The sequence below is a fragment of the Schistocerca cancellata genome, chromosome 7 (genome assembly GCF_023864275.1).
Source record: "Schistocerca cancellata isolate TAMUIC-IGC-003103 chromosome 7, iqSchCanc2.1, whole genome shotgun sequence".
NCBI lineage: Eukaryota > Metazoa > Arthropoda > Insecta > Orthoptera > Acrididae > Schistocerca > Schistocerca cancellata.
Window position 1 is genome coordinate 128018340 of NC_064632.1, and position 15562 is coordinate 128033901.

A 15562-nucleotide genomic window follows, 5' to 3' on the forward strand; every position below is an offset into this window, starting at 1 on the left:
CTTTTTCTATTACCTTTGATGTGACGGCTGTGCATTGCACAACTCTACACCTGTCTGTAAAGCTTTAGTACAGGCACCATGGTAGCTACAGTTCTCGCATTCGCGCAAACAACGCGAGCCACCTTACCAATAGATACGATATTGTAGAGCCTACGTTATTCCGATTTACGATGCAAAGTTACTTTGGATATGCATGCATGCCCAGAGGAACAAGCACTGTGGTGACTGCAGCCGTTATGAAATACATTAAATGTATTCGCATTTGCGAATATGGACAAGCGTCAGCTGTAGAAATTTGTACCAGGCTAGGACTCGAGCCCAGAGTTCCCGCTTATCGCTAGCGGTCGAGCGGTCGCCTCATCATTTGGCTATCCGTGCACGCATCACGGCCAGACACAATCTTCTATACGTCGTCAACCATGCCCCTACAACCTGTACTCGTACATCCATTATGTTTATTCTTGTACAGGTGAGATGCTTTACCTGAAAGTCGATTACCCGGTGTCGCCGTACTTCGGAATAACACAGGCACTGCAATCTTGCATTTATCCGCCGACACCGCACAAGTGACTTTCAAGTAAAATGTCTCACCCGGCTGGTCGGAGTGGCCGAACTGTTCTAGGCGCTTCAGTCTGGAACCGCGTGGCGCTACGTCGCGTGTTCGAATCCTGCCTCGGGCATGGATGTGCGTGATGTCCTTAGGTTAGTTAGGTTTAGGAAGTTCTAAGTTCTAGGGGACTGATGACCTTAGATCTTAAGTCCCAAAGTGCTCAGAGGCATTTGAACCTTTTTGTCTCACCTGTACCTTCAAGTCTCACCTTCACTTTCAAGTACAATGTGTCACCTGGCCGGCCAGAGTGACAGAGCTGTTCTAGGCGCTTCAGTCTGGAACCGCGCGACCGCTACGTCGCATGTTCGAATCCTCCCTCAGGAATGGATGTGCGTGATGTCCTTAGGTTAGTTAGGTTTAGGAAGGTCTAAGTTCTAGGGGACTGATGACCTTAGATCTTAAGTCCCAAAGTGCTCAGAGGCATTTGAACTTTTTTGTCTAACCTGTACCTTCAAGTCTCACCTTCACTTTCAAGTACAATGTGTCACCTGGCCGGCCAGAGTGACAGAGCTGTTCTAGGCGCTTCAGTCTGGAACCGCGCGACCGCTACGTCGCGTGTTCGAATCCTGCCTCGGGCATGGATGTGCGTGACGTCCTTAGGTTAGTTAGGTTTAGGAAGTTCTAAGTTGTAGGGGACTGATGACCTTAGATCTTAAGTCCCAAAGTGCTCAGAGGCATTTGAACTTTTTTGTCTAACCTGTACCTTCAAGTCTCACCTTCACTTTCAAGTACAATGTGTCACCTGGCCGGCCAGAGTGACAGAGCTGTTCTAGGCGCTTCAGTCTGGAACCGCGCGACCGCTACGTCGCGTGTTCGAATCCTGCCTCGGGCATGGATGTGCGTGACGTCCTTAGGTTAGTTAGGTTTAGGAAGTTCTAAGTTGTAGGGGACTGATGACCTTAGATCTTAAGTCCCAAAGTGCTCAGAGGCATTTGAACCTTTTTGTCTCACCTGTACCTTCAAGTCTCACCTTCACTTTCAAGTACAATGTGTCACCTGGCCGGCCGGAGTGACACAGCTGTTCTAGGCGCTTCAGTCTGGAACCGCGCGACCGCTACGTCGCAGGTTCGAATCCTGCCTCGGGCATGGATGTGCGTGATGTCCTTAGGTTAGTTAGGTTTAAGAAGTTCTAAGTTCTAGGGGACTGATGACCTTAGATCTTAAGTCCCAAAGTGCTCAGAGGCATTTGAACTTTTTTGTCTAACCTGTACCTTCAAGTCTCACCTTCACTTTCAAGTACAATGTGTCACCTGGCCGGAAAGAGTGACAGAGCTGTTCTAGGCGCTTCAGTCTGGAACCGCGCGACCGCTACGTCGCGTGTTCGAATCCTGCCTCGGGCATGGATGTGCGTGATGTCCTTAGGTTAGTTAGGTTTAGGAAGGTCTAAGTTCTAGGGGACTGATGACCTTAGATCTTAAGTCCCAAAGTGCTCAGAGGCATTTGAACCTTTTTGTCTCACCTGTACCTTCAAGTCTCACCTTCACTTTCAAGTACAATGTGTCACCTGGCCGGCCGGAGTGACAGAGCTGTTCTAGGCGCTTCAGTCTGGAACCGCGCGACCGCTACGTCGCGTGTTCGAATCCTGCCTCGGGCATGGATGTGCGTGATGTCCTTAGGTTAGTTAGGTTTAGGAAGTTCTAAGTTCTAGGGGACTGATGACCTTAGATCTTAAGTCCCAAAGTGCTCAGAGGCATTTGAACCTTTTTGTCTCACCTGTACCTTCAAGTCTCACCTTCACTTTCAAGTACAATGTGTCACCTGGCCGGCCGGAGTGACACAGCTGTTCTAGGCGCTTCAGTCTGGAACCGCGCGACCGCTACGTCGCGTGTTCGAATCCTGCCTCAGGAATGGATGTGCGTGATGTCCTTAGGTTAGTTAGGTTTAGGAAGTTCTAAGTTCTAGGGGACTGATGACCTTAGATCTTAAGTCCCAAAGTGCTCAGAGGCATTTGAACCTTTTTGTCTCACCTGTACCTTCAAGTCTCACCTTCACTTTCAAGTACAATGTGTCACCTGGCCGGCCGGAGTGACAGAGCTGTTCTAGGCGCTTCAGTCTGGAACCGCGCGACCGCTACGTCGCATGTTCGAATCCTGCCTCAGGAATGGATTTGCGTGATGTCCTTAGGTTAGTTAGGTTTAGGAAGTTCTAAGTTCTAGGGGACTGATGACCTTAGATCTTAAGTCCCAAAGTGCTCAGAGGCATTTGAACTTTTTTGTCTAACCTGTACCTTCAAGTCTCACCTTCACTTTCAAGTACAATGTGTCACCTGGCCGGCCAGAGTGACAGAGATGTTCTAGGCGCTTCAGTCCGGAACCGCGCGACCGCTACGTCGCGTATTCGAATCCTGCCTCGGGCATGGATGTGCGTGATGTCCTTAGGTTAGTTAGGTTTAGGAAGTTCTAAGTTGTAGGGGACTGATGACCTTAGATCTTAAGTCCCAAAGTGCTCAGAGGCATTTGAACCTTTTTGTCTCACCTGTACCTTCAAGTCTCACCTTCACTTTCAAGTAAAATGTGTCACCTGGCTGGACGGAGTGACGTAGCTGTTCTAGGCGCTTCAGTCTGGAACCGCGCGACCGCTACGTCGCAGGTTCGAATCCTGCCTCGGGCATGGATGTGCGTGATGTCCTTAGGTTAGTTAGGTTTAAGAAGTTCTAAGTTCTAGGGGACTGATGACCTTAGATCTTAAGTCCCAAAGTGCTCAGAGGCATTTGAACTTTTTTGTCTAACCTGTACCTTCAAGTCTCACCTTCACTTTCAAGTACAATGTGTCACCTGGCCGGCCAGAGTGACAGAGCTGTTCTAGGCGCTTCAGTCTGGAACCGCGCGACCGCTACGTCGCAGGTTCGAATCCTGCCTCGGGCATGGATGTGCGTGATGTCCTTAGGTTAGTTAGGTTTAAGAAGTTCTAAGTTCTATGGGACTGATGACCTTAGATCTTAAGTCCCAAAGTGCTCAGAGGCATTTGAACTTTTTTGTCTAACCTGTACCTTCAAGTCTCACCTTCACTTTCAAGTACAATGTGTCACCTGGCCGGCCAGAGTGACAGAGCTGTTCTAGGCGCTTCAGTCTGGAACCGCGCGACGGCTACGTCGCGTGTTCGAATCCTGCCTCGGGCATGGATGTGCGTGATGTCCTTAGGTTAGTTAGGTTTAGGAAGTTCTAAGTTGTAGGGGCCCGATGACCTTAGATCTTAAGTCCCAAAGTGCTCAGAGGCATTTGAACCTTTTTGTCTCACCTGTACCTTCAAGTCTCACCTTCACTTTCAAGTACAATGTGTCACCTGGCCGGCCGGAGTGACAGAGCTGTTCTAGGCGCTTCAGTCTGGAACCGTGCGACCGCTATGTCGCATGTTCGAATCCTGCCTCAGGAATGGATGTGTGTGATGTCCTTAGGTTAGTTAGGTTTAAGAAGTTCTAAGTTGTAGGGGACTGATGACCTTAGATCTTAAGTCCCAAAGTGCTCAGAGGCATTTGAACTTTTTTGTCTAACCTGTACCTTCAAGTCTCACCTTCACTTTCAAGTACAATGTGTCACCTGGCCGGCCAGAGTGACAGAGCTGTTCTAGGCGCTTCAGTCTGGAACCGCGCGACCGCTACGTCGCATGTTCGAATCCTGCCTCGGGCATGGATGTGCGTGATGTCCTTAGGTTAGCTAGGTTTAGGAAGTTCTAAGTTGTAGGGGACTGATGACTTTAGATCCTAAGTCCCAAAGTGCTCAGAGGCATTTGAACCTTTTTGTCTCACCTGTACCTTCAAGTCTCACCTTCACTTTCAAGTAAAATGTGTCACCTGGCTGGACGGAGTGACGTAGCTGTTCTAGGCGCTTCAGTCTGGAACCGCGCGACCGCTACGTCGCATGTTCGAATCCTGCCTCGGGCATGGATGTGCGTGATGTCCTTAGGTTAGTTAGGTTTAAGTTGTTCTAAGTTGTATGGGACTGATGACCTTAGATGTTAAGTCCCATAGTGCTCAGAGCCATTTGAACCTTTTTGTCTCACCTGTACGGGAATATACACTAGTGTGCAAAATTAAAGCAAAAAACCACTATTTCTCCGTTGTGCGTCTTATTCATGATATATTCATACAAACTATCAACAGATATCCGTACGATTGTGTTCTGCACCTAAGATGGCATTCCGGTTGACGGACAACCACGCCAACAATGACATCATGACCCTTATTAAACGGGGTAGTGTTTGCCGCATAGCCCCACATCCACAATCGCTGCGCACACAGTCACAGACGGTGCAGTATAGCACAGAGAAACGCCAACCAGACTCCCTGCAGTGGAGGGCAATAGCAAGAATAGATGCAGGACAGTCGCAAACTGATGTGGCCCGATTGCTTAATGTGAATCGTTCTGTTGCTTCTCATACGTGGTGATAGTTTATAGAGACCGAAACTGTATCCCGAAGACCAGGGCAGGGCCGACGACGTGTAACATCAGAAACAGAGGCCGGCTGTTTGATTGCAAGGATACGACTGTCCCGCCTTACTGCTGCACGGCAACCGGCGTCTGACCTCGCAGCATTTACTGGACGTATTGCATCGAGGCAAACGGTGTGCAGAAAGGCTTCGGCAGAGTGACCTTTACTGTCGGAGACCTACGGTATGTGCACCTATGACGAGTCCTCACAGAAGGGAATGTCTAAAGTGGGGTCATCAACATGCCGCCTGGACGGTCGAACAGTGGCTTCAGATGGTTCAAAAGCGCTATGGGACTGAAGTGCCTAAAACCGCTCGGCCACAGCAGCCGGCTCGAACAGTGGGCCAATGTTCTCTTCACAGATGAGTCTCGATTTGGTCTGGAGTCATTCTTGACGGATTCACCTTTGTGGGGAACGTTAAACACGATATCGGGGTCCAAACATTGTGGAGAGAGAGACACCAATATCGAGGAGAAGGGCCAGGGATTATGTTGACCACTCTAAAACCGCTTCATGAAATTGTACAGGTGAATCGGCAAGGTTTAACTGCTGCCAGGTATCGTGGCGAGATCTTGAGACATCAAGTGTGGTTTTGCGAAGTGCTGTGGGCCCAGACTTAGTGATGGACGATAATGCTCGACCTCATAGGGCACAAGTGGTTGATGTTTTCTAGGAAACGGAAGATATTACACCAATGACGTGGACTGCTCGCTCCCGCGATATGAATCCCATAGAGCATGTCTGGGACGCATTAAGGAGACGGGTTGCTTCACGTCAGCGTCCACCAACCGCTTTCCAAGAGTTGCGAGCAACTCTGCTGAAAGAATGGGCATTATTGCCTCAACATGAAACTGATGACATAAGTCACACCATTCTCATCTTTATTATGCCTGTATTGTTGTCAGAGGTAGTCACACTCTACACTGAGCACATTAACCGGTGGTCGAAATGTGTGTGCAAATCCGCTAAGTTAGAAAAACGAATAACATTTTTGTCTACCGTTATGCATGGTGCAGTTGATTACGTTCTGTACTCTTTACGTTGTTTATACTTCACTATCACCTGGTTATACTGTTTTGTGGCAAAATAAACGTAACCTTGCAAAATATCCGTTTTTTGTTTTAATTTTGGACACCAGTGTACATAATGGATGTACGAGTACAGGTTGTAAGTACATGGTTGACGAGACATGGAAGTCTGGATTTAGACGCGAGTCGCGCACGGATAGCCGAAGGATCGCGCAACCGCTCGCGATAAGTGGGAAATCTGGGTTCGAGTCCTGCTCCGGCACCAATTTTCATTGTCGTCATTCCACTCTACTGCTGATGGTCGTCAATATTCGCAACTGCGATTACATTTGGTGTATGCTAGTAGTTCGACAAATGCTCCTACGATCTTAATTTTCCTGCCTTTGTCGGTGTCTCTTCGTGGTCAGCCAGTTAATTTAGATTTGGCAGTGTTGGTGGTGGAGTATGGCCGGATGTCCTTTCTTTCACCGGCCCTTTTCTCTTGTCTCACGGGGTGAACACTTAATACTCAAGCTGGCGACACGATTAATTTTAATTAGCAGTGCTGGTGGGCGGTTTTGGAGGCAGATGGACGTTAATACTTTTTTTTAAATGATAAGTGATGGTATGTCACAGAGTGATTACATGTTAATGAGAAAGAAGGGAAATAATAAAGTTTACAACACCCTTTGGTCTTAAAACAGTAGTTACTACGAGTTTTCACATGTATTTTAGCTAGAGACACTGTCGAGCGGTATAACAATGTTATAGATACGCAGAATTGTGTACTTCTATTTTACAGCACTTGTACGAGGATGTGCTGAAAAGTAATGGCTCCGATTTTCTTACGACAAAAATCTTAAAGCTCTTTAAATAAAACAATAGTTATTAACATTATGCATCTTTATTCTTCATGTCTAAGTATCTGTTTCTCAACATATACATACTAGCGACGAACACATTTCTCCCGACGAATGACAACTTTGTTGACACCTTCACTACAAAATGTTTGACTTCGTTGACGGATCCACACCTTTACCTCGCGTGCACAGTTTCATCACTATCAAAGTCAAGTTCTCGAAGGTGTTCATCAAGTTTAGCAAACAGATGAAATTTGGATGGGGCCAAGTCGGGCAGTATGCAGAATGATGTGTAACAGTGAACGTGATGCCTCTGAATGTCGCAGAGGTCGCAGCGCTCGTGTGTGGTCCCGCATTGTCCTGCTGAAGGGGAGGTTGCTCCATGTGCGAACGAACTCTTCGGATTCGGAACTCGATTACAGCACATTCTTTCTCTAGCGACAGAAGATCGCTGAGCCGTGCACGGCTCGCGTTCATCCCATTCATTGTTTGTCATCTTCTATTACGGTACTGCCGCCTCGTTTTCTTATTCCATTTACTGGCGTCACTAACTTCCTGCCTTACTTGCCCGTGAGCGGCAGCAGCAGCGCTTATCGATAAGAGCACTGTCGTACCATCTCTGGAGCGACCGGTAGTATTTCTGGCTCGTCGTGTGTCTGGCTGTCAGTTCGGGATGGAGCAGCAGTGCATTCGGGACGCAGCAGCAATGAAGTCTGGGACGGAGCGCCGGTGAGGCGCCGACAGCCAGTGATCGCCGACCACTGACGACACACATGAACTGTCCGACAGGAGGAGATTGGAGAGGGACGACCGTTGGTTGGTGGTCCGGTTGGTCGTCCCATCGGCGGACGTATATTTGTTCCTTTTACCATTTCCGGGCCTGAACAGTTGGTCGGTTGGCTTGGAGCAGCGAGGAAATCTGCACGGCGCGTAATTTGTCCGAGGACGCTGGCAGCGTCCACGAGAAGTAGGAGTGTGTGGTGCTGTTCCGATTGCTACTGTTGTGGATTGGCAAGACAGCCAACCCACTATGAGGAAGCCGAAAGGCACGCGTTTAAGCTCACGCAGGCTGGCGTGAGGTCTGGAACAGGACAAGGAATTATACTAGCAAAAAACGTACGTGGCTGCTGGAATACTTAACTTTAATCCATAATTGGTGAACATCGCTCTAGACGGTACATGTTTTACTGCATCAATAGTAACTGGTAATGGCGCCTTGCTAGGTCGTAGCAAATGACGTAGCTGAAGGCTATGCTAACTATCGTCTCGGCAAATGAGAGCGTAATTTGTCAGTGAACCATCGCTAGCAAAGTCGGCTGTACCACTGGGGCGAGTGCTAGGAAGACTCTCTAGACCTGCCGTGTGGCGGCGCTCGGTTGCAATCACTGATAGTGGCGACACGCGGGTCCGACGTATACTAACGGACCGCGGCCGATTTAAAGGCTACCACCTAGCAAGTGTGGTGTCTGGCGGTGACACCACATTCCTCCCCCGCAAATCGGCGGACGGTTGTGGCATAAGGCTTCCGCCCGCCGTGGAGAGGACGCCATGTTGGTGTATGCGACGAGGTGGGGAGCATAACAACAGGCGAGGCTGTGCCACCCGCACCCTGCCATTCGGACCGAGGGAAGCTAGGAAACGCCTGAAAACCTGCTTCAGGGTGCACGCCAACATGCGGTGTATGCGCCCGTAGAGAGACAGGAGGGGCCGAAGGGTCGACCTCCATCGGGCCGGGGCACCCGACGGGCGAAGACGACATATGGTCCGGAGCGGGCAAGATTTCCGTGGCGGAGGACAACTGGTCACGGGAAGCGATCGGCGGCGCGTGACCCAGGGAGGCGCCCGGCGGTTGCAGCGACGCGTCCACTGCGGGCGTCGCCGGCGGGAGAACAGGCGGCGGCGGTGGCGGCGCGTCGCCATGGGGCAAAATGGAAGGCGGCGTCGGTAACACCTGGGGCTGAGGCGAGCCAGTAGATGGGTCCCCAGGGCGCTGACCGGACGGCACCGTCGCTGAAAGCAGTCGGGGAGCGGCAGATCCCGTGCGACGACAGAGGCGCAGCTGATTGAGATGCCGACGCATCTCACCAGAGGCCCCCAAAACCAGATACATAGCGCGGCCGAGGCAGCGAAGAATGCGCCCTTCGAGCCAACGCCGTGAACCTCGATAGTTTGCAAATAAAATCTTTAGTGTGTATCACTTTCAAGTTTCATCATCAAAAACTTTCATGGCATTAGGAGACAACGTCGCCTGGGGCAAAAGCAGGTGGCTGCCGCTGCACAGGAACCTGATGCGGTGGATGTAGTAAAGACATCAAGGTTCGATGAGGGCGACCATGGAGCAACTCAGCCGGCGAGCGACCATCTCGGGGCTGAGAGCGATACGAGGACAAAAAGAGCAATAATGCGTCCTCCCGAGAATGAGACTTTTTCAACTTCAACATCTGTGACTTGAAAGTCCTGACCAAACGTTCAGCGGCACCTTTTGACTGTGGCGAAAACGGCGCGGACGTCAGTTGTTGAACACCATTGGCCTTGCAGAATGACTGAAATTCTGTGGACGTGAATTGTGGGCCATTGTCGGAAACAATAGTGTGTGGAAGACCTTCAATGCAAAAGATAGCACATAACGCTTTGATGGTGGCAGATGACGTCGTGGAAGACATCCGGACAACAAAAGGAAAATTACTGAATGAATCTACCACAACCAACCATCGAGCATTCCAGAATGGGCCAGCAAAATCGATGTGTAAGCGTTGCCAAGGGGAAGTGGCTTTTGGCCACGCAAAGAATTTCCGCGGTGGTGCTGATTGTTGTTCGGCACACACCATGCAAGAAGAGCACATATTCGTAATCGCGGCATCGATTCCGAACCAAGTACATTGCTGACGAGCAAATTGTTTCGTTTACTATACCCCAATGTCCTTGGTGGAAAAGATGTAAGACAGAGGACTATAACGAACGTGGGACCACGACCCTGGACTGATCATTATCTGAACGCAACAGCAAAACACCACGGCGTACAAAAAGTCTCTCCTTGTGAGCAAAAAATCGGCGAACCAACGGATCCCCGATCCGTGACTTTGACAAGGGCCATTGCGTAGCAACGCAACGCAGAACGGTAGCCAGGACAGGGTCGGCAGTTGTGGCTGCAGCTACACGACGAAAATCAATCGGAAACGATTCGACCACGTCATCGGTTTCCGAATCAATGAACATGCCAGCAAGTTCGGAGGAATCGAATGCTCTATCCTCAGCAACAGGCTAACGGGATAACGCATTGGCGTTTCCGTGCTTAGCAGTGGACCGATACAAGATGTCGTAGCCGTACTGCGAGAGGAAAATAGACCAGCGAATGAATTTCTGCGCTGTACGTGGAGGTACAGGCTTGGTCGGATGAAAAAGCGATGTCAAAGGTTTGTGGTCTGTGATGATCGTAAAGTGACGACCATACAAGAAATCATGAAACTTTGTAACACCAAATACGAGAGCCAATGCTTCTTTCTCGATCTGTGAATAATTTCGTTGCGCAGACGAGAGCAATTTGGACGCAAAGGCAATAGGGCGATCGTGCGAACCTTCTTTGTGCACAAGCACAGCACCGATCCCGAAATCCGATGCATCCACCATCAACAAAAGGGGCTTCCGGGGATCGAATGGCGTAAGGCAAGTATTGGAAAGCAACGCCGATTTTAACTGGCGAAAGGCGCGTTCGCATTCCGTCGTCCAGACGAACGGAACACCTTTACGGCGTAAGCGATGAAGCGGAGCTGAAATGGAAGAGGTGTGGGGAACATAGCGATGGTAATAGTTGATTTTTCCCAGCACACTCTGTAGCTGCTTCAAATTCTGCGGCGAAGGCAAGTCTTGTACGGCACGAAGGTGCTCTGGACTGGGATGTATGCCTTGGGCATTGAGTACATGTCCCAGATAGGGTAAGTCACAAGCAAAAAACAGATATTTGTCCTTCCGCAAGCGAAGACCATTTTGTCGCAAGACCTGAAATAATGTTCTGAGATTGGCTAAATGTTCTTCTTCCGTCTTTCCGGAGATCACAATATCGTCCAGATAGTTTGCTGCAGTAGGGACCGACGCACAAACAGTTTGTAGATATTGCTGAAACAATGCAGGGGCGGATGCACACCCGAATGGCAGTCGTTTGAATCGGTACAAACCAAGATGCGTGTTAACCACCAAAACGCGCTGGGATTCTTCGTCCACCGGTATTTGCAAAGTACGCAGCTGCTAGGTCCAACTTCGAAAAATATGTACCCGTGCACAGTTTGTCAAAAAGATCTTCCGGGCAGGGTAAAGGAAAAGTTGCAGTCACTAATTGTGGATTCACTGTTGCCTTGAAGTCCACACAGAGTCTCAATTTTCCCGAAGGTTTTTGCAAAATTACTAAGGGTGATGCCCAGAGAGAAGCCTGCACACGTTCAATTACACCTTGTGATTCCAAATCGTGTAATGTTTTTGCGACCTCATCATGTAATGTGTGTGGAACATTGCGCGCTCTGAAAAATTTCGGTTGCGCGTTTACTTTCAGCTCCAAATGTGCTTTATAGTTCCTAGCGCAACCGAGGCCCGGTGCAAAAATGTCTGCAAATTCTTCACATAGACGAGAAACACTGTCTGAAGGCACAGTCTGGTTCACTGATAGTACATGATTTACTATAGGCAAGTTAAACAACTGAAATAAATCGAAACCAAACAAGTTCACTGCAGAAGAAGAACGAAGGACGTAAAATGACAGAAGTTTTGTTTACCCCTTGTATGTTGCAAGAAGGCTGCATTGTCCTAACACAGGGATCCCTTGTCCTGAATTACTACTTAACTTAACATTGGCGGCACACAACGGAGGTGTGGCCAGCTGTGTGTACGTGTCTTGATTGATCAGTGAAACTGCAGCTCTGGTATCGAGCTGGAATGGTATCACTTTGCCGTTAACGTCCAGATCTACAAAAAGTTTATTGTCCTGTTGATGACAAGAGCGAATGTCTCGTGCATCGGGAAGTGACACTGGTACAAAATCACTTGCGACTTGACGGGAGTGCCGGCGATGTCGACGCACACTATTTGTGGGACGAACACAGTCGCTGTGAGAGAAAGTAGCACTGGGCGGAGTGGCATGAACTATATGAATTTCCATGAGCGAAGCGTCGCGAACCTGAGTATCCTTTGTTCGATTCCGATTCCAGTGCGAAGCAAAGGGCCTGGAATGGTTTTGAGCTTCTGATTTGAGCTTTTTCTGGTAAACACTTTGAACATGTCCTTTTTTATTACAGAAAAAGCAAATAGCTCGGCGTGACGGGCAATTCTCACGCGAATGTCTAGTAGCACACCTCGGCCATGGTTTCACTGCATTTGCTTGCTGGCGCAGTACACGTGGCCGAGAGCCAGGCGGCTTTGGCACGGCCGGGTGCGAGGACTGTTTACTGTTCCGTGCATCTCGCCCTGCGGGCCGGTTAACCTAACACATGGAGGTGAAGTTTCAAATGATTCCTGAGCAAAGTCAAGTGTGTCCTGCCGATCCAATATTAAGGGAGGGATCGACTAGTTTGAAAATCTGTTCCCTTATACGAACATCAGAAACGTTCTGTGCTATTGCCTCACGCACCATAGTATCTGAATAAGGGAGTCCACATTGACACTCAAAAGCACAGTCCCTAGTAAGGCCTTGCAAGGTTGCAACCCACTCCCGATTAGTCTGACCTGCCGTACGTTTTGTACGAAAGAACGTATACCGTATGGCAACTACATTGACTGATTCTTTGAAATATGCGTCTAATGCAGACACAATTTCGTCGTAGGACAGAGTTGCTACGTCGCGTCGGGGAAATAATTTGACTATCATACGGTACGTTTGGACGCCGACGGACAAAAGGAGATAAGGCTGCCGCTCATTACCTTGAATCCCGTAGGCGGCGAGATGGAATCCAAATTGGCGTGACCACTCCGCCCAGCTTTCCAGTGCAGCATCAAAAGGACGAAAAGTTGGTGCAACTGCGTGTTGTGGCTGCGTGAGCGGTGGAGCGGCGGCTGCAGCATCGTTTTGCATTGCACGTTGACCCTGGACGAGCTGTCCCAGGGCGTCCAGTTAGGCTTGTGTCTGCTGGTACTGTAAGCGATAAAATTCGGACAGTACATCTGGAGATTGTGGCGAAGCCATTACACAAGTAAATCAGGGCAGTATAGTTACGAACGCCGGAAATCCCATCCTCATCGCCAACTGTTGTGGATTGGCAAGACAGCCAACCCACTATGAGGAAGCCGAAAGGCACGCGTTTAAGCTCACGCAGGCTGGCGTAAGGTCTGGAACAGGACAAGGAATTATACTAGCAAAAAACGTACGTAGCTGCTGGAATACTTAGCTTTAATTCATAATTGGTGAACATCGCTCTTGACGGTACATGTTTTACAGCATCAATAGTAACTGGTAATGGCGCCTTACTAGGTCGTAGCAAATGACGTAGCTGAAGGCTATGCTAACTATCGTCTCGGCAAATGAGAGCGTAATTTGTCAGTGAACCATCGCTAGCAAAGTCGGCTGTCCAGCTGGGGCGAGTGCTAGGAAGACTCTCTAGACCTGCTGTGTGGCGGCGCTCGGTCTGCAATCACTGATAGTGGCGACACGCGGGTCCGACGTATACTAACGGACCGCGGCCTATTTAAAGGCTACCACCTAGCAAGTGTGGTGTCTGGCGGTGACACCACAGCTACGAGGTCCGTGGCTCACCGATCCTGGACAGGAAAGTTGAGTTTTGACTTAATCTACCAGCAAGTCACGACTGTTCACATTGCGTCGTTTGGATTTCGAGGTCGGCTGTTGGGACATTCCCGCGAGCAAAAACGTGTGTTCTCAAATTGGCAAATTTTAGCCACCCTCTGGTGGATTTTAACTGTACTTGGTTATTTTGAATTGAAGTGCAACAGCGGAATCTCTTGCCTCGAGGCCGTTAACGTTCCGGTTACTTGCCCTGGCCGTTGACGTAATTTCAGTGACAGCTCGATGTATAACTGGTTCTGGGCGCCAATACCTTCTACGTTGTTCCATTGAACTCCCTGTCGTGTGCTGGTCGGGTGGATCGGAAGTTACCTTGTCGGTGGGTCCATCGACTGTCTGTCGGTTGGGTTGTCGTCGGATCGGGAATGGTTGGGCCGACTGCCTGTCTCACTTAAGCGAACGTTTGTGTTTGAATTCCAGGCCGACTCTCGGAAACTTCTGAGCGCCGTTGAGTGCACTGCCTTTTCTTATTTGTTCTTTTTGTTTGTATTTGTATGGCTTCTAGACCATTTTTAAATTAAGGTTGTTTTGCCCTTATGGCGTAATATTGTTGGGACCTTCAGCCTAATTTAAAGAACTGTTTTAAGTAAGGCCTTTGGCCTTTTTAAAAATTTAATTTTGTTAAGTCTTAAGTGATGGGTCTTCAGCCAATTTTGAATTAAAGTTGTTTTGCTCTTAAGGTGTCAGATTGTTTGGGCCTTCAGCCTAATTAAAAAACTGTTTTAAGGTAAGGCCTAAGTTATTGTCTTTCAGCTGATTTTAAATTAAAGTGGTCTTGCCCTTAAGGCCTGAGATTGTATGGCGTATTCAGCCCGTTATTAAGTTCCAAAAATTAATGCTGTTTTTTTTTTAATTTTCTTGGCTCTTCTAATGTTTCGTCAAATAAATAATGTTGTATGTTCGAGTGTAACTGACAGCCGCTTATTTTGGCCCCTTTCCACAATTTAAACTTCTTGTCCTGTCCAGTGGGTTTAGCAGGGCGTCTCAATCGCAAATGTATAGGCTTGAAGGATAAAGATGTAGAATGTTAGTAACATTAGTTCTATTTAAAAAGATTTAAAAGTTTTCACATAAAAAATTCGGAGGCATTACTTTACAGCACGCCCTCCTATGTTCTCGTTTTCATAAGTTTCTGGAGATATCTTCTGAAAGGGAAATATGTAACCTAGAAATCTGATGAGTCAGCATCCATGACGACGACGGTGTTTTTCTGTTCTGTTTACAGAGCTCTGTGCATCTTCACAGTGGGGTCCGTGTGCCTGGTGCTCATCTGTTCCTACTGTGGCCTGCTCATGTACGCCAGGTACTACGACTGCGACCCACTCACCACCAAGGTATGAAAAACGCCCCAAAAACATGATTTTTGGGTAACAAAACCGGGCCGTGGATTCCAAGACGGGTATTCACAGAAGACAGCTTTAATTTTTGCGATATATTCCTAAGATAGCACTGAAAGACCTAAGTCGAAACAAGGACCCAGGAGTAGGCAACATTCCATTAGAACTACTGACAGCTTGGGAGAGTCAGTCCTGACAAAACTCTACCATCTGGTGAGCAAAATGTATGAGACAGGCGAAATACCCTCAGACATCAAGAAGAATATAATAATTCCAATCCCAAAGAAAGCAGGTGTTGACAGATGTGAAAATTACCGAACTATCAGTTTAATAACTCACAGCTGCAAAATACTTACGCGAATTCTTTACAGACGAATGGAAAAACTGGTAGAAGCCGACCTCGGCGAAGATCAGTTTGGATTCCGCAGAAATGTTGGAACACGTGAGGCAATACTGACCCTACAACTTATCTTAGAAAATAAATTAAGGAAAGGCAAACCTACATTTCTGGCATTTGTAGAATTAGAGAAAGCTTTTGA

The 15562-nt window shown here is 48.5% G+C and overlaps 1 protein-coding gene across 1 annotated transcript in view; it reads left to right on the forward strand.

Annotated features, from left to right (window-relative positions):
* LOC126092361 (sodium-coupled monocarboxylate transporter 1-like) overlaps nucleotides 1–15562 on the forward strand; it is a 300651-nt gene that overhangs the window by 175188 nt on the left and 109901 nt on the right. Inside the window, exon 9 of the mRNA XM_049907903.1 lies at nucleotides 14912–15020. Within this exon, the coding sequence (XP_049763860.1) occupies nucleotides 14912–15020 (109 nt within the window). The remainder of the gene's footprint in view (nucleotides 1–14911; nucleotides 15021–15562) is intronic.